Source organism: Rhinatrema bivittatum, chromosome 5 (genome assembly GCF_901001135.1).
Source record: "Rhinatrema bivittatum chromosome 5, aRhiBiv1.1, whole genome shotgun sequence".
Taxonomy (NCBI): Eukaryota; Metazoa; Chordata; class Amphibia; order Gymnophiona; family Rhinatrematidae; genus Rhinatrema; species Rhinatrema bivittatum.
Window position 1 is genome coordinate 334,825,066 of NC_042619.1, and position 18,742 is coordinate 334,843,807.

The window sequence follows — 18,742 nt, forward strand, 5'->3', positions numbered from 1 at the left end:
GCTATCAAATAATTTTATAGTAGTTTTACTAGAAGTGTGAAACTGGCCAGCTTTTTAAAATAATGCAGAGGACCCTTTGGACTTTTTTATTAACACTTTTTTTTATAACCAATTTTAAAGCAGGATCCATGCTATAGAGGTGGGTGAGATGAAGAAATGTCATTTTGGCTCCCCCCCACCCAAAACAAATTCTTCTGTCTAGAGATGCCACTGATTTTCTGTGGCACACAAATGCATTGGCCCCTGGGCACCGGAGACCCTTGGTGCGCCACTGGGTGCGAGCCATATGGGGACGCAAGTGGTGGCAAAGAGGAGTGGAGATTTGGCAGGCCACAAGCAGTGCCCAATCTGCTCGCGACCCAGAAAACCCCAGTCAGCGGGCGTGATTGAGAATGAGGTAGGAGTCGGGGCCGAGACCGGGGGGTGGGGGGGCAAGGAAGAAGGCTCGCCTAGGGCGCCAAATCCCCTTGCACCGGCCCTGTTTGCATACCATTAGCTTTCTGCATCAGGAGTTAACTCAGTTTTTACCATGCAAGTACATAAAATATGAGCTAGAATTTAGCTCACATATTTACTCAGATTTTAATATATCAAGCCCTTGGAATCAAAGTGCAAATTTCAAATCCTCATTCCATTATGCGATTGCACTGTTTTTGGCATCTGTCTTAGCCTTCTCTCATTCTTCCTTGCAGGAGATGTTAGATATTATGAAATCCATCTATGACATGATGGGTCGCTACACATACCCCATCCTGAGGGAGAGCGCACCCCTAGAACATGTGGAGAGATTCTTCCAGGTGAGGCTATCCCTACAAAACAGGGCAGCATCAAAGATGAATCTTCTAAAAGGACAAAGAAATTTCAGGGAGAAGGGTCAGACTTACAGTCCTGAAGGAGATGCCAGTAATGGAATAAAATTACAAACTGCAATCTGACATTGGGAGAGGGGTCAGTGTTACAAACAGCAGCGAAACATTTGGGGAGATACAAACTGCTCAAAGACAACAGAGTTACAGACTACAGAGAGATGCAGGGCAGAAGAGTCAGATTTACAAACTTCAGAGACCCTGAATAACCATCAGGACATACACACAGCAGGGAAGACTCTGGGGGGCTGGGATTAGAATTATAGACACGGGGAGAAGTGTACAAATTTAAAGAGTGCAGAGAGATGCTAGGGGAAGGAGGGATCAGAGAGATGACAGAGAGAGGCTGAGGGATCTTGGCTGCAGACTGCAGAGGCATCAGGGATGTCTCAGTTTCAGAATGCATATATACTGGGGATCTCAGTTACAGAATACAGAGTGCTGCTTGGGAGGGAGGTCTCTGTTATATACTGCAGAGATGTTTTTGGATCTCACTTACAATCTGGGGATTGGGAATATCCGTTACAGATTGTGGAGAGATGCTGGGGGAGGGGCTCTCACTGCAAAGAGGTGCTGGGTATATCAACTACAGATCTTGGAGAGGGGTCGGGAGGGTGGGGGAGGCTAAGGGGTCAGATGGGGTATCTCGGGAACAAACTATGGAGATATCCTGACTGCAGAAAGATACGGAGGGGGTGATAGCTTTTGTTGAGGTGGACATCTGGCTAGCTCCCTGAGCATTTTTTAACCAGATATTCTGGATCTGTTAGCCCTCTCCTACTTAGCACTCGGTGGGGAAGTTTACCTCCTACAGGCATCCTCAGTTTGTCTGTTTCTCAAGCCTGTATTTCTGGTTTCTGGTATACCCCTCTTCTCTTTCTGCTTCTTATAGCTTCCTCTCTTGGGGGCTAGTAAGCAATAGGGATGTGAATCGTTTTTTGAAGATTTAAAATATCGTCCAATATTTTTTAAATCGTCAAAAATTGTTGAAGAATGCGATACAATAGAAATTCCCCCGATTTATCGTGAAAAATCGTTAATCGGATTTGTGTCCACTAATGGGAGTTATTTGGGGGGGGGGGGCGGGAAAACCGGCACACCAAAACAACCCCTAAACCCACCCCGACCCTTTAAAACTAATCCCTTTCCTTCCCCCACCCTCCCAAACCCCCCCCCAAAACGTTTTAAAATCACTTGGTGGTCCAGTGGAAGCCCCGGGACCGATCGCCCGCTCTCGGGCCGTCGGCTGCCACTAATAAAAATGGCGCCAATGGCCCGATAAAAAAAACCCCCACCCCCGACCCTTTAAAACTGACCCCTTAGCCTCCCCCACCCTCCCGACCCCCCCAAAAACATTTTAAAATTACCTGGTGGTCCAGTGGGGGCGCCAGGAGCGATCTCCCGTTCTCGGGCTGTCGGCTGACAGTAATAAAAATGGCGCCGATGGCCCTTTGCCCTTACCATGTGACAGGGTATCCGTGCCATTGGCCGGCCCCTGTCACATGGTAGGAGCACTGGATGGCCGGCGCCATCTTAATGGCACCGGCCTGGTGGTCCCGCTCTCGGGGAGCGATCTCCCCGAGAGCGGGACCACCAGGTAATTTTAAAACGTTTTTGGGGGGGTCGGGAGGGTGGGGGAGGCTAAGGGGTCAGTTTTAAAGGGTCAGGGTGGGTTTTTTGTTTATCGGATCGGGTGCAGCCGATAAACAAAAAACCAATCGGGCCGGACGATAAAAATTATAAGATTTGAATCGGAACCGGAACCAAACCGATTCCGGTTCCGATTCACATCTCTAGTAAGCAATAGAACTTCAGCCCTCTCTCATTTGAAACTCCATCCAGTGTTCTGCCTCTTTTTAGCTTCTAACTTTATCAACACTAATCTGTTAACAACCCTAGGCTGTCTGTTGTTTTCCTCCTGCCTTCTTCTGGGGTGGCCACATACCACCCTTTATTTTATGAGTATTCCTACACTCTTGGTATGAGCCACAGTCCCCCACTCTTGGGACAGAATATCTACTTTAGAATTTTGCTTTCCATTGCAGTATTGTTTTGTGAATTTGTATTGTTGGAGAGTTAGTACCAGTGCATGATTCACAGGTTCACATCTTTCAAACATTGAAGCCAAAAGGAAGAGTGTTAGGAGTCTAAAAATCAAACCTTGCAGATAGTAACAGAGGCTTTCTATCACACATTTAACCACCTAACATTTTTTCTCAATTGTAGTATAGTTCCTTTCTCATGAGAACAACTATAGTTAGGATATTCCTTTCCTTGTGTCAGCTAGTTATGGGATGTCCCCTTCTCTCTGATATCTAGATATTGCATTGCTCCCAGCCCATCATTTGAGGCATCAGTTTATAGCAGAAAGTGCTTATTAAATTATACCTGTGAGAGTATTGGGTTATAGTATAAAGCCTCTTTCGGGTGCTTAAAAGATGCATTGAGTTAAGGTATCCACTGTATTTGGTTTGGAGGCTGTATGTCACAACAACTTTGATAATCAAGGCATGAATTTACAGTACTACTCTGCTAACCTGAAGAATAGCAATACCTGTATCTTATACTTGAAGATGAGATAATTGGCTACCACTTCAACTTTGTTGCTCACCATATACCCTAGATATCAGGCTTCTGCTAACGATTGAACTCTTTTGCTTGCCTATATATAATAAAACTTTGCTCTTGAACTTTACGGACATTGTTGAATCTTGATGACCCTCCTCTTTTTATTGGCTGTTCCTCTTTGATGGCTGGACTATCGCCTATTATTATTTTCAGTTCATATGAGCAAACACTGACAGCAATTCCAAGGCTATGAATTTCACTAACATTGACCAGAGAGACATGGCCCATGGATACTTAATGGCATAGTCCACTAAGACCATGATATAGATATACTCTGTTACCTGACTTATCTAATAACCCCACTAAATCAACTCCCAGCCACCTGAAGGGGACATCCATTACTGATAACTCTGGCCAGGAAGCAGAATGGTCTCAGATCTCAGGCTTAAAGTACCTGACCAAGCAATGGACTAGAGTGCTGTCTTACCCCCATCTTTCCCCAGCTGATGGTGAGTGCATCATCTCTTATAGGTCCCCTTGATATTTATGTAGTGCCAGTTGTCTGTATACTACCTCCTCCCTCTGCCTTCTTCTCCCTACCTGATATAATAACCCATCTCAGATGTCTAGATAGGGGTACAAAAATCCCTCTGGGATCACCTCATGTTGGGAAGGGGTATCATGCAGAGCGGTTAGTGGGAAAGTGGCATCTCTTATTGATCTCTGATGGGTCACTGTTCCCATAGTTGCCTGTTGGGACCTCTCCTCTTGTCCTGTCTCCTCTCTTTCCTTGTCTTCTGTGCTTCAGGTCATAAATTGACTAAATCAATGTCATTTAAATCAGTACTGAAGGGGATGAAATTTTCAAACATGATTTTTTTATGCAGATGAACACTTGTTTACCTGCATTAAAATTTTTGAAAATTAGCCTTTTAGACTGCAGTTTTCAAAATGATTTACTCATGTAAAATGCATTTTTACCCATGTTAATTGGCTGTCTGAAAATTGCCCATTTTCAATGTGGCTAAAAATCCATGTAATATACTTTTAGCTGCATTGAGAGGAGGCATTCCTGGGGACATGTTTAAGTCAGGGAAGGAAAAGTATATGGATAGCTGACATTTTCAGATCTATGCACCTACTTTTATAGCAAAATTCTACCTGCATTAACAGGTAGATTTTTAAAAATGGCCCCATACACGCATATTTGGGTCATGTGCAAGCAACGTGAATTTTAAGAAGCCGGAAAGTATGCACGTACCTACCTGTGTGCACGTCAAGAATAAGGAGGCGGAAAAAGGGTGGGGAACTGGCGTTCCAGAGAGGGGCCAAGACATACACACGTAACCCCTAAATTTTGCAAGGCTGATCATGGCAACACATGCTAAGTTACGCAGGTAACTTTACTGCTGGTCCTGATGAGGCGCAAGTCTAGAAATTTGATGGACAGCAAGAGAGAGAGAGAAAGAGAGAGAATCTTTTAAAGGGCCAATCTAACACTCTATATATCTCCCACTGTAAGAGGGGCACCTTAAACTCAGGGTGGGTTTTGGAGGGGGGACAATGTTACGTTGGTCTGCCTTGGGCGCAAGGGTCTATAGACCCTTGTAACACTGCCCCCCACCCAAACCCACCCTGAGTTGAATGTGTCCAATGGGTAGGAGATGGTTTCAGTGTACTTGGTCCTTCATCCCACTCTGGCCTTACCCGGTAAGATAGGTTCTTCAGTTTTATCTCAACAATATAAGGGGTAGACCTCCACCTGCTAGCAATTTTGTATCTCCCAGTCAGCCCCCAGTTCCCTAAGAGTACTCTGTCCGCTGCCGTCAAGTCATTCTGCTTTACCTTTTGGTCATATTGGTGCTTGTTTCTCTGGCTCAGTTTGTAGGCAGATTCCGCAGCCAGCCTATAGGCTACCCCACCTGTTCTTTTAGCCTCTTCACATAGCTCTGAAAAGTCTAAGGCAATAACCCATCTACTGAAACCCCAAAACACAGATCAATTGGCAACCAGGCCTCTCACCCAAGCATCAGAAAATAGGGAGAAAACTTATATGTGCAGCTGTACGCATGCACCAAATAGTTCACCTACTGGCTCCAGTTTCTCTTTTGAGCTGGCTTCAATGTCCTTTTAAAACGTCTCAGGCTGGGGGTCTCCCTGGGGATGATAGGGAGAGGTGTGTGACTTCCTAACCCCAGCTACCTGCAACATATCTTTAATGATTCTGCTTTCAAAATCCCTCCCCTGGTAGGAATGTATTCAGGCTGAGAGTCCATAGTTCTCAAAGAATTTCTCCCATATTTCTCAGGCAACAGTCTCTGCTTTCTGGTCCTTGATGGGGTATGCTTGTGCATACCTGGTGAAATGGTCTGTCACAACCAGAATGCTCTCTTTATTCGGGGAGTCCATTTCTAAAGTCAAGAGGTCTATACTCACCAAGTCCATAAAGCCTTGACTAGTAATGTTTACCATCTCTGCTGCTCTGAGTGTTTTTTATACAACTACCATCTCTGTTGCTCTGGGTTGTTTTTATACAACTAGTATATTGTCTACAATGTTTTTCAATGTCTTGTGCATGTTTAGGCCAATAGAAGCTCTCCCTCACCAGTTGTAGGACCCTCTCTGCCCCCATATGCCCCATGTCATCATGGAGGGACTGTAGCACAGTTCTGTGGAACTTTTGTGGTAAACACAATAGTTCAAGATGACCCGAATTGGTATCTTTCCTTCCTCTGTATAGTACAGTTCCGCACAAATAAGATAATCCCACTCTCTGATTAGCAACCGAGTGTCTGGGTGGCTCTGGTGGACTGCTTGTGCCTCCATATTTCTCTCCTTCACCCTGAGCACATCACCAATCAAGGGATCAGTCTGTTGTGCTTGTCAAACGTCCTGCAATGTCAATCTTGGCATGTTAGTGGAGACCAGAGACACAACATCACAGTAGACAGGGGGGAATGCTGTCGGGGGGGATCCCCAAGCTGTCTGCAGCACGACATATGTTCTCAGTATTACCTTCACTCACATTCCCCGCCTGGTTACACACTACTGCCATTCCAGTCTCTGATAAACTATATCAATCCCCCTGGGTAGTGTCACTCCTGTGGGGCTCCTGGGACAGTGAATCCACATCTCTATTATTACTTTCAGTTCAGTACTGCAAACTGAATTTGTAAAGGGATAATGCTGCCAATCACCGGTGCCCAGTTGCATCCAACTTTGCAGTTGTTAAAATATAATTCAGTGGATTATTATCTGTTTTCACCTTAAACTCAATCCCATATAGATTATCCCTGAATTTGTCCACAACCTCCTAGTTAAAGACTAAGAACTCCAGTTTATGATCTGGGAAGTTTCTCTCAGTTTTATTCAGACTGTGGCTTGCATAGGCCACAGGTCTTAGTCCTTCTGGATGTGGCTGATATAAAACTGCCCCTAAGCCCTCCAGGCAAGCATCTATATGCAGTTCATAGGATTTGCCTGGGTCAGCAAAAGCAAGTACTGGTGCATTACCCAGACACTGTATGGTCCTTCTAAAAGCAACCTCACATTCTTGAGTCCATCTTACACCAAAGGACTCTGACACCTTGTAATATTGCCTCTTGTCAGACACCTTATGCTTCTGCTTCTTGTTCACAGGTGGATAGCCGTGCATCAACTCCAACAATGGATTTACAATCTTTGAATAATCTTTCACAAGCCATCTGTAATAACCTCTAAACTCAAGAAAGGAATGCAACTCTCTGGTTGGCTGGACAGGACCAGGTGGTGAGGGCAGCTACTTATCAGTGTGTGTGGCCACTCCCTCCTTAAAAACAATATGCCCAACATACTTAACCTCAGCTTGACAAAATTTGCATTTGTCCAGTGGAAATTTTAGGCCACACTGTGCCAACCAATCAAGTACCTTAAGTAGCCTTTCTTCATGCTCCTCTAGGATTTCCCCGAAGACTATCAGATCATCCAAGTATACTAGCACTTCTAATAGATTCATGTCCCCCACAGTCTTCTCCTTTAACCTTTGAAACATAGCTGGGGCCTCTGAGACCCCCTGGGGAAGTCGGTTAAATTGGTAAAATCTTAGTGGACATATAAATGCTGTTTTCTCATTATCAACCTCGTGTATTTGATAATACCCACTGCATAGGTCCAGGACAGAGAACCATTGACTCCCAGAGAGCTAAGAGCATTCTCAACTCATGGTGTAGTATACTGGTCAGGTGTGATCCTGCAATTTAGGGTACGGTAATCAATACACAGTCATGCCATCCCATCCTTTTTCTTAACAATTACAATGGGGGAGGCATAAGGACTATGTGATTCAGCGATAATCCTTGTCTGCCTGAGTTTCTCCACATGCCCTCTCAGATCCGTTTAGTCATCTGGGACTATTCTCCTTGATATTTCCCAGAATGAGGTGTCATCTGTTCTACACCCTTTGCACACCACTCAACCCACTCAGGCCATGAGAACACGCTAGCATGTTGTGCTAATTTTTGGTGTAGTCTGGCCTTCAAAGATGGGGGAATCGGGGAGTCCCTAAACTGGAACCATTCGGGTCAATAGTCTGGATACACCTCCCTTTAGGTTCTACTCTCTGCACAGCCTCCACTCAGCTCACTGTGGCCACTCTGATCCCCGGGGGTTAACTGGATAGGGTGATTAGACTCATTCTTCATCATAATATACACTTTCTGTGTCCATCCTACATCTAGAGTTAGTACACCATTCTGCACCAGTAACTCTGCAGGCAGTCTGTCCTCTGCTGGGGCCTCAATTATCATTGTGCTGTGTACAAAGGTGGCATCGACTGTCAAGCTTGTATTTAGCTCCTTGACATCTCCTGGGGGTATTTCAATAGGATTTTTGCTCCTTTGCTGTATCTCCCCCACTAAATCCAGCACCTCATTTCTGTGCTGCCCCCTACAAAATATGCTTGTAACAGCATGACACCTGGGAAGGGATGCCACTCTTGGCCCCTCATGGCCTCCTGGCATGCCTGTGACAATTGGCCAAACATGTGCGAATTGATACCTAATAGTACTGAGATATGGGTTCCAAACTGTGAATCTGGGGACACTAGCATTAAAGTCTCTAACTTTTGGGCTCTCCCTGTAAGGTGTTGGGGAAACTCCACTGTCACCACTATATAGCCCTCATAGGGACAACTGTGGTTACTTATGTCCCTCAGCTCCAGTCACTGCATTGGCTGGAGTCGGAATGTGTGACAACCTAATATCATAGATTCTCTGGTATACAAAGGGAGACTAGAGACCCACTATCCAATAAGGCCTGGGTGGCCACCCTTTCAATTTGGATTGGGACGGTTGTTTTGGGTCCCACTAAGCCCTCTGGCATAGGGCCTTCTGCCCAATTGGATGGTTTCTGGGGTAACTGAGCGCTATCAACATATAGGGCTCTCTGGTGTTCTCCCTCTCTGGATGCTCCGTAGCTCCTCTGATTTTGGGAGGTCCTTACCCTTCTCCATGCGGCCAGGGGGAAGCTACATTCTTTCTTGTAGTGTCCTGGCTTCCCACACCTGTGACACACACCAGAATGCTTATTGTTTCTTCCTGATGCAAGCACTTTGTTTCTGGATTGTCTGAACAGTTCTTCCCGCTTTCAGTTCCTCTGAGAGGGGTGGGAGGAGGAACAGCGCTCATTGGAGAGTCAAGTCTGATCTGAAGGGCCTCCAGCCTGGACTCCAACTCGTGGATTCTAGCCTGGTACTCCTCTGGAGTTGAGGTAGGTTTATGGTGCCTTCCCCCACTCCTTTGTTCCTGTGGATTCTAAACCATAGCAGGGGTTTTTGGATGATCCTAGAGGGTCTTAACCTCTGGTACTATTCTCCCTTCCAATTTGAGGTGGGGTCCCTCTCTGTTGGAGTGACTTAGAGAGCTCCTCATAGCATCTCGGTCTTCCTCTTCCCTGATCCCATAAGAACATAAGAAATTGCCATCCCGGGTCAGACCAAGGGTCCATCAAGCCCAGCATCCTGTTTCCAACAGAGGCCAAACCAGGCCACAAGAACCTGGCAATTACCCAAACACTAAGAAGATCCCATGCTACTGATGCAATTAATAGCAGTGGCTATTCCCTAAGTAAACTTGATTAATAGCCGTTAATGGACTTTTCCTCCAAGAACTTATCCAAACCTTTTTGAACCCAGCTACACTAACTGCACTAACCACATCCTTTGGCAACAAATTCCAGAGCTTAATTGTGCGTTGAGTGAAAAAGAATTTTCTCTGATTAGTTTTAATGCCCCCTTCTATTATTCGAAAGTGTAAATAACAGAGTCACATCTACTCGTTCAAGAACTCTCATGATCTTAAAGACCTCTATCATATCCCCCCTCAGCCGTCTCTTCTCTAAGCTCATAATATCAGGGAGGAGGGTCCCTCCTCTTTTCTGCTAACCTAATTTTGATCATAGTCACATCTGAGTATAAGGACCCCATCCCCCCCCCCCCCCCCCCCCCCCCACTATCTGTTCAATTCGAGCCCTGTCCATGTCCTGTGCTGTGAATGCCCCCTTCCTCACATCTTTAAGTAGGACATGCTCTAGATGGAATGCATATTGTGAGAGCTTTTCCCCTGCCCTCTGCATGGTAGTTTAAAGTGAATAAAGCAATCCTTTGGGTCTTCTGTACTACCATATATGCCTTCTAAAATGTCCAAGCAATCCTGGGTAGTAGCATCAGGCTTAGAAAGGGTCAGAGACATCAAGGGCAGGGGCACGCATACTCTCTACTACCCTCTTCTTTTTCTTCAACTCAGTGCATTGCCATTCTTGTAGAATCTGAAGGGCCAAGACCATCCAGTGGTCAAATTCCTCCTCTCCTGGTGGGATGGGCTCAACTCCTGAGAATACTCTTTAACCTCTTGTATGGTCTGGTATCATAGTGGGGCTATAGGCACTTCTCTAGCACCTTCCCCATAGTACCAATCAGTGTACCAGGGGAATAGGCTGGCTGTCACGGATGGGGTAAAATCCCTGCTACATCCTGCAGAGTTTTTCCTTTACTTCATAATAGGACCTGTAATTTTTCCTGCCAACTACCAGGAAGATGACATAGAACATCCACCCTCCCACTGGGGTTAAGGAGAACAGACACTTTACTCCCCATCGTGACTAAGGGAACAAATACCTCTTCTCCCAGCAAAACTGTAAGGGTTGATTTGTTAGGATCTAAATCCATAGAGCAAGTACAGAAAGCTTTAAAATTCCCTTATGCATCATCATAAAATCTCCCCCTAACCTTTACTTGCCCCACCACCTGGAGTTCTAGGGTCTGCTCAATGGCAGCTGACTCCTCTTAGTCAGGGACACCTCTCACCAATATATCTTGTGAAAAGTTAACCTCTTTACACCAATTTTTCAACACCAATACATCCTTAACATCCATTTTCCCCCAATCTGCCAGTCCTCTTCACAGTAAGAAAAATCAAAATTAATCAAATTGATCCCAGCAGAGCCTCCAAAAATGTATGTAACGCCCCCTTGACCACTTAATTCATGGGGCGTTCCTAGGTCCATGTCCAGGACCGATCTGGCAGGAGCCCCCCCTTAGGGCAGACTCCGTTGGTCCTTGCAATCTGAGCATCTGGTACCTCCACCTGGGGAAGAAGGTGTTAATGAGTGGGATTTCCCTCCCTTCACCCCAGGAAAGCAAATGAGACTGTGAACAAGGTTGGCAGTATATACAAATATATATTGGTTTATTAGACTATATAAGTATATACATTTCTCTGTGACTATGTTAGTAGTGTCAGGCCACGCAACTATATACATTTCTACAAGACAGCAAGAACATTTAATATTTGTCAGTTTGGGGTTATTGGCACCCCCAGTAAACCACCGTAGGGAATAGAAGGGACCTCTTGCGTTCCACTTAATTAAGTATTATTATTATCCTCCCCCTTTTATCCCAAGTATCACCCATGCAAAAAGATTCAACTGGGCTACTGGGTAGTGCTGGTCTGGGAGGTCGGCTGCCATCTCCTCTGTGTCACTTCTGCTCCGCTGAAAGTTCCGTTCTCCTAGGACAAGCAGGATGGTAATCCTCAAATGTGGGTGACATCATCAGATGGAGCTCAGCACAGAAAACCTCTGTCAAAGTTTCTAGCAACTTTAACTGGCACACTGAGCATAACCAGCATGCCACTATCCACGCGTCCACATGGGGGTGTCTCTTCAGTCTCTTCTTTTCTGCAGCGCTACTTCCTGCACTTGGTCTCTCTCCACTTCCCCTTCACTTTTCTTAGGTCGGTGAGTTTTTTGTTTCCTATTTCCTCTCCTCGGTATCCACTGGTTGTCATGTCCTTGTGGTCTTCTGTGCACCTCATGGCAGCCTCGGGCTTCCGTCGGTGCCCCTAGTGCCCTTGGATTATGTCCCTAATGGATCCACATGATGTGTGCATTCTGTGCCTGGGAGCATCACATGATGTTCGGGGCTACGAATTGTGCACTCAGATAACCCTGAAGGGCCACCATGCCCAGCTGGACAAGATGGAGAAGGTTTTCAGATTTGGTAAGTCTGATTTTTCCACCCTGGCATCCATGCCGCCCAAAGATTAGGGGGAACCGCTTGTTCCTTCGGTGTCTCCTCTCTCAGGCCCTTCGGGTAAGGGGGGCTCCGGAGATCGGCTGATGTTGATTTCTTCTAAGTCCTGGACCTCTGGATCATCATCTTCGTCCTCGGCGCCGGGGAAAGATCGGGCCGAGCACCATGGGAGATCTCAGAAGCACTGCCATTGGTTTCGGTCTTCGCACAGTGCAGGACTCGAGTTGGCCTTGACGCTTGCCACTGAAGCAGCCACGGTGAGAGGAGACTTCGCTCCATCGCATCCGGTGGCCCGAGGCCATCCACACTGATTCCGGTGTCGGGTGTGGATGCTCCTCAGCATCCTGAGGAGAAGTTGATCTCACCCTTCCCCTCACAGCCTACCCTTTCATTGGAGGCTTTTGAGGCGGAGCTTGAGCGTCAAATGCGCCTGGTGGTGGAACGTGCTTTGTGCGACAGGGAGCTGGAGCTCCCTTGATGCCGGTGCCTTCACTGATGCCGGTGTCTTCGCCTATACCGGCGCCCACGCCTATGTCAGGATCCTCACCAATGCTAGTGCCTGCACTGATGCTGGCACCAGTGATACCTGGGTTTGAACCATTATTGGATTGGCTCTATGCCCTCCTCGGAGACCTCCCAACCCATTTGGTGCCTGCACCCTGTGATCCCTTGGAGGCCTGTTGGGTACTGAAGCACAGGGCGTCCAAGCCAATCCCAGTTGGAGACTCCTCTGGGGACAAGGGATCATCTGTGCCCTCTGCACAGTTGGGACCTTGCATGCCCCGGCCTGAGCTGCCTGGGCTGATGCCTGGACCCTCGGGCCCCCGTTGCCCATGGGTTCCCTGGTGCCTCAGCCTCGGGATGCACTTAGTGCTCCCCTGCCTTTCTCCACAGGCAGTCTTGATGAGCCTGAGGACCCTTATGACCCTTTGATAGTTTGTCAGTGGATTCCAATGGTCTTCCCTTGGATCCGTCCTCCTCCTCGGAGAGGCATCAATCTCCGCCTGTGGTCCTAACTGTCGCGGGGTTCGTCCACGCTATGGCGGAGGCCATTCTCTTCCAACTTATGATGGAAGACTATGCCTGCCATAAAATGCTGGAGATCCTCCAGTATTTGGATGCCCCAAAAGAGGTAGTGGCGGTACTCGATCATGAGATCTTTCACGAGTTGCTTCTCTGACTATGGGAGCACCCCCTTTCCATTGCTTCAATAAACCAAAAGGCCGATGGGGTGTATTTGGTGCAGCAGACTATGGGGTTTGAGAAGTGTCAGCACCCCCATAAGCCGGTAGTGATGGAGTCTGCGCTAAACAAGGCGAAGAGGTCAAAAACACATGCCTCGGCTCCCCCTGGCAAAGAGCACAGAAGGGAGCTATGGGTAGGAAGGTGTTTCTGGGCTCCATGTTAGTAACCAGTTTCATCCCCTACCTTCTGTACGTGACCCAATATTTATTTATTTATTTATTTATAATTTTTCTATACCGGTGTTCATGTGGCAAAGACATATCACGTCGGTTTACATTGAAACAGTTGTTGAATAATAGCATTACATGTAACAGGGTTTTGCAACTGGGAGCCAGGGAATAACTGGGTATATACAGTCTGAAACTTTAACAATCAAGAGTCACAACAAACATTAATTTGCGATTCCGTTAAACTAAAAATAAGATTGCAATACAATCAAAAAAATTTAACACTGGATTAAGGAATAACATAAGGAAATTAAGAATTTAAAATTAAAAAGGTTAACTGTTAATAATGACAGTTAGCAAGTGGCAGGTAGGAACAATTAACCGGAGGAGGGAGTACATAAGGAGTGCTGTCCAGAGCATATTTTACAGGAGGAGAGGCGATCGGAGGGTTATGGAAAGGCTTGGCTGAATAACCACATTTTTAGGGTTTTTTTGAAGGTCTGTGGGCAAGGTTCTTGGCGGAGTTCCTATAATCTCTGGAAGCAGGTCCAGGAGTATGCAGATAGCCTACCACAACAGCCCCAGGAGGCCTTTATGTCCATTATTCAGAAAGGCTTGGAGTGTAGAAAGCATGAAGTGCAGGCTACCTGTGACGTCTTTGAAACGGCAAGCCAAGTTGTGGTTGCAGGCATTTCTGTAAGGCAACTGTAAGGCATTTCTGTAAGGCGTCTTGGCTCCATGTCTTAGACCTTTGTACTGAGGTTCAGGAAAGGCTGGCTGACTTACCTTGCACTGGGGATAACCTTTTGGGTGACAAGGTAAAGGACGCAGTCACACAACTGAAGGATCACCATGAGGCACTTCAGCATCTGTCGACCAGTGTGTCTGCTTCCCTGTCCTCTTCCAAGAGGTCTTCGAGACCGGGTCCGAGAAGACCCTTCTACAGGCTGAGAAAGTATGTCAGCCTGTAGAAGGCAGAAGCCTGTAGAAGGCAGCAGCAGGGCCCCAAGCCTCAGCCACTGCCTCAGACTAGCCCTGCTACAGGGTTTTGACTGGCAGCAAGAGAGCACAAGCCAGGGGTTTCAACCACCAGAGAGCCATCGGTCAGAGGCCTTCTTCAGTTCTTTGCTGACCAATGGCCATCCGTAACTTCAGACAAATGGGTCCTGGCTATCATCCATCACGGGTACTGGCTAAACCTCGTGGACGATCCACCGGATTCAGCCCCATGTCTGTTGTGGGATCCCATCTTGCATCTGGAGCTGCTCCTGGTGGAGCTCTCAGCCCTCTTAATGGCCAGGGCTGTGGAGCCCATCCCTTGGGACCAACTGGGTCAGAGGTTTTACTCCCGTTATTTCTTGATTCCAAAGAGAACAGGAGGCCTCCAACCCATCCTCGACCTGTGAGTCTTGAACAGATTTCTCAAAGAGAAAAGTTCAAGATGGTATCCCTGGGCACCCTGACTCCCTTCCTGCAAAGAGGGGACTGGCTTTGCTCCCTCGACCTACAAGAAGCCTTTGCACACATCGGAATCTTCCCAGGTCACAGGAAATATCTCCGCTTTGTGGTAGGCCATCAACATTTTCAGTACAGAGTACTCCTGTTCAGCCTGGCCTCTGCACCGCTGGTCTTCACAAAGTGTCTGTTTGTGCCAGCAAGGGATCCAGGTCTTTCCATACCTGAATGACTAGCTGGTCAAGAACAGCACCCAGGCGGGAGTTTTGCAGTCGCTTCGTCACACCATTCGGGTTCTGGAGTCCCTGGGGTTCCTGATCAATTACCCGAAGTCTCATCTTCATCCATCATCACTGCTGAATTTCATTGGAGCCATGTTGGATGCGATGCAGGCGAAAGTGTTTTGCCCCACGACAGGGCAGACACGTTGATGTCCCTGGCAAGGGAGGTCCAGCAGCATTAGAGGGTATCAGTGCAGCATATGCTGCAGCTCCTGGGACACATGGAAGTGACCATCCATGTTATCCCTTTTGCACATCTCCATATGCGCCGGGCCCAGTGGTCCCTATGGTCCCAGTGGTGTCTAGCCACCCAGGGCCTTCAGGTTTGCATTCAACTCTCCCCCTCTCAGGGCCTCCCTGTCTTGGTGGAGAACTCTTTCCAACCTGGAGCAGGGTGTTCCCTTCCAGGCACCCCCCCATCTAGATTGTGCTTACCACGGACGCATTCCACCTGGGTTTGGGGGGCCCTTGTAGATGGCTTCCGCACACAAGATCTCTGGACCATACAAGAAGCTGTGTGTCAGATCAACTTCTTGGAGCTGCGGGTGATCTGGTATGCTCTTTCGGCCTTCCAGGATTGGCTAGTTGACAGGATGGTCCTCATCCAAACTGACAAGTAACTATGTGTTATATCAACAAGCAGGAGGGGATTCGGTCCTTCCTCCTCTGTCAGGAAGTGTTGCAGATCTAGGCTGGGTGATAGCTCAGGGAATGCTGCTCCGAGCCGTGTACTTGGCCAGTGTGGAGAATACCCTGGCGGACAGGCTGAGCCGAACTTTCAGACCCCATGAATGGTCCCTGAAGCAGGAGGTGGTGGATCAGATCTTCCTTCTCTGGGGGACCCCAGATGTGGATCTATTTGCCTCCCCCTGCAACAGGAAAGTTCCCCAGTACTGCTGCCTGACCAGGTCGGACAGCCAGCCAGCCACAGATGCCTTAGCCCTTCACTGGGGGACAGGCCTCCTGTACACGTATCCTCCACTTCTGTTGGTGTCGAGGACTCTCTTGAAGCTTCTCCAGAAAAAGGGGACTATGATCCTCATAACCACCATTGGCTGAGACTGGTTTGGTTTCCACTGCTGCAGGACCTCTCTTAGTGAGACCCTGTCTGTCTGTGAACTGCCCCAGACCTCCTCATGCAGGATTAGGTAGAGATGTGAATCGTGTGATCGATCGTCTTAACGATCGATTTCGGCTGGGAGGGGGAGGGAATCGGATCGTCACAGTTTGGGTTTTTTAAATATCGTGTAAATCGTGTAAATCGTATAAATCGAAAACCGGCACACTAAAACATCCCTAAAACCCACCCCGACCCTTTAAAATAAATCCCCCACCCTCCCAACCCCCCAAAATGCCTTAAATTACCTGGGTCCAGAGGAAGGGTCCCGGTGTGATCTTTTACTCTCGGACCTCCGGTGCATTGTAGAAATGGCGCCGGCGCTACGTTTGACCTGTCATATGACAGGGCAAACGTAGCGCCGGCGCCATTTTGTTTTTTTGTCCCCCAACGTCAGGAGCGTAGGAGAGCGCTCCCGGACCCCCGCTGGACCCCCAGGGACTTTTGGCCAGCTTGGGGGGGGGGCCTCCTGACCCCCACAAGACTTGCCAAAAGTCCAGCGGGGGTCCGGGAACGACTTCCTGCACGCGAATCGTTTTTCCGTACGGAAAATGGCGCCGGCCATACAGCGTATGGCCGGCGCCATTTTGTACGTAAAAACATACAAAATGGCCGGCGGCCATACACTGTATGGCCAGCGCCATTTTCCGTACGGAAAAACGATTCGCGTGCAGGAAGTTGTTCCCGGACCCCCGCTGGACTTATGGCAAGTCTTGTGGGGGTCAGTAGGCCCCCCCAAGCTGGCCAAAAGTCCCTGGGGGTCCAGCGGGGGTCCGGGAGCGATCTCCTATGCTCCTGCCGCGAATCGTTTTTCCATACGGAAAAACGATTCGCGTGCGCCATTTTGTACGTAAAAACATACAAAATGGCCGGCGGCCATACACTGTATGGCCAGCGCCATTTTCCGTACGGAAAAACGATTCGCGTGCAGGAAGTCGTTCCCGGACCCCCGCTGGACTTTTGGCAAGTCTTGTGGGGGTCAGGAGGCCCCCCCCCAAGCTGGCCAAAAGTCCCTGGGGGTCCAGCGGGGGTCCGGGAGCGATCTCCTACGCTCCTGACGTCGGGGGACAAAAAACAAAATGGCGCCGGCGCTACCTTTGACCTGTCATATGACAAGGCAAAGGTAGCGCCGGCGCCATTTCTACAACACACCGGAGGCCCGAGAGTAAAAGATCACACCGGGACCCTCCCTCTGGACCCCAGGTAATTTAAGGCATTTTGGGGGGGTTCGGGAGGGTGGGGGATTTATTTTAAAGGGTCGGGGTGGGTTTTAGGGTTGTTTTAGTGTGCCGGTTTTCCCGCCCTCCCCCTTCCCCTCCCCCTTCCCCCAATTTACGATTTTTTGACGATAAATCGGGGGAATTGTTATTGTATCGCGGCTCTAACGATTTTTGACGATTTAAAATATATCGGACGATATTTTAAATCGTCAAAAAACGATTCACATCCCTAGGATTAGGGCAGGCTGTGCCACCCCAACCTCCGGGCCCTGTCACTCATGGTCTGGATGTTGAACAGTTGATCTTGCAGTCTCTTGATCTCTCAGAGGAGGTGTCCCGAGACTTGGCTTTGAGAAAGCCTTCCACCAGGAAGTCTTATGCTGCAAAGTAGAGGAGATTTACCTTCTGGTGTGAGCAGAAGGGTCTCGACCCCTTCCCCTGTCCTGTCCGGCAACTCCTCGATTACCTGCTGCACCTCTCGGAGGTTGGGCTTAAAACCATCTCCTTTCAGGTACATCTGAGTCCCATAGGTGCTTACCACCAGGAGGTGGACGGTTCGCCCATCTCAGTACAGCCCATGGTAGGGCAATTAATGCATGGTTTGCTCCAGCTGCAGCCTTCCCTGAGGCCCCTTATGATTTGATATATGTGAATGACTGTGCTAATATACAGATAGTAGATCTCCCACTGTTACTAACGTTTCATGGTCTGATCAATCTTTAATTAGCTTCTCTGAGACTTGTTCTATCCTGAAGACTAATGATTCTTGCAATCACTGTAGTCACTCTAAATAATCTTTTATAGATGCAGTTAAACTTAAGGAAGTATTAATTCCAGTTCCAGATCCATCAGAAGCTATTGATCTTAATAGCTATTTTAAAGACTGGTCTTCACATTTAATTACTTCTCTTGACACCATTGCCCCTATGAAATATTTTTCATCGTTAAAAAAAAGAACGTCGGCCCTAGTTAACTTCCTCTTTGATTTTAACTAGACAATCATTAAGGAAAAATGAGCGTAAATGGATAAAACATCCTTCCTCTGAAAATGCATCTTTATGTAGATCATCATTGGTAAAATATCAAACCGAGACCTTGATAGCCAAAAAAGAGTACTATTCAAAAAAGATAAAGGAGTTAGAAAATAGTCCTAAAGCATTGTTTCACCTAGTGCAAGAGCAATCACAAACTTTTCAAAACACAGCTCAAAACCTGGCTTTTCATACAAGCCTTCAAGAAAGAAAAGTGATGCAGACA

At 47.7% G+C, this 18,742-nt stretch overlaps 1 protein-coding gene across 1 annotated transcript in view; it reads left to right on the plus strand.

Moving 5' to 3' along the window:
• KCNIP3 (potassium voltage-gated channel interacting protein 3) overlaps positions 1 to 18,742 on the plus strand; it is a 465,763-nt gene that overhangs the window by 364,135 nt on the left and 82,886 nt on the right. The window contains exon 6 of the mRNA XM_029603301.1: positions 693 to 797. Coding sequence (XP_029459161.1) covers positions 693 to 797 — 105 coding nt within the window. The remainder of the gene's footprint in view (positions 1 to 692; positions 798 to 18,742) is intronic.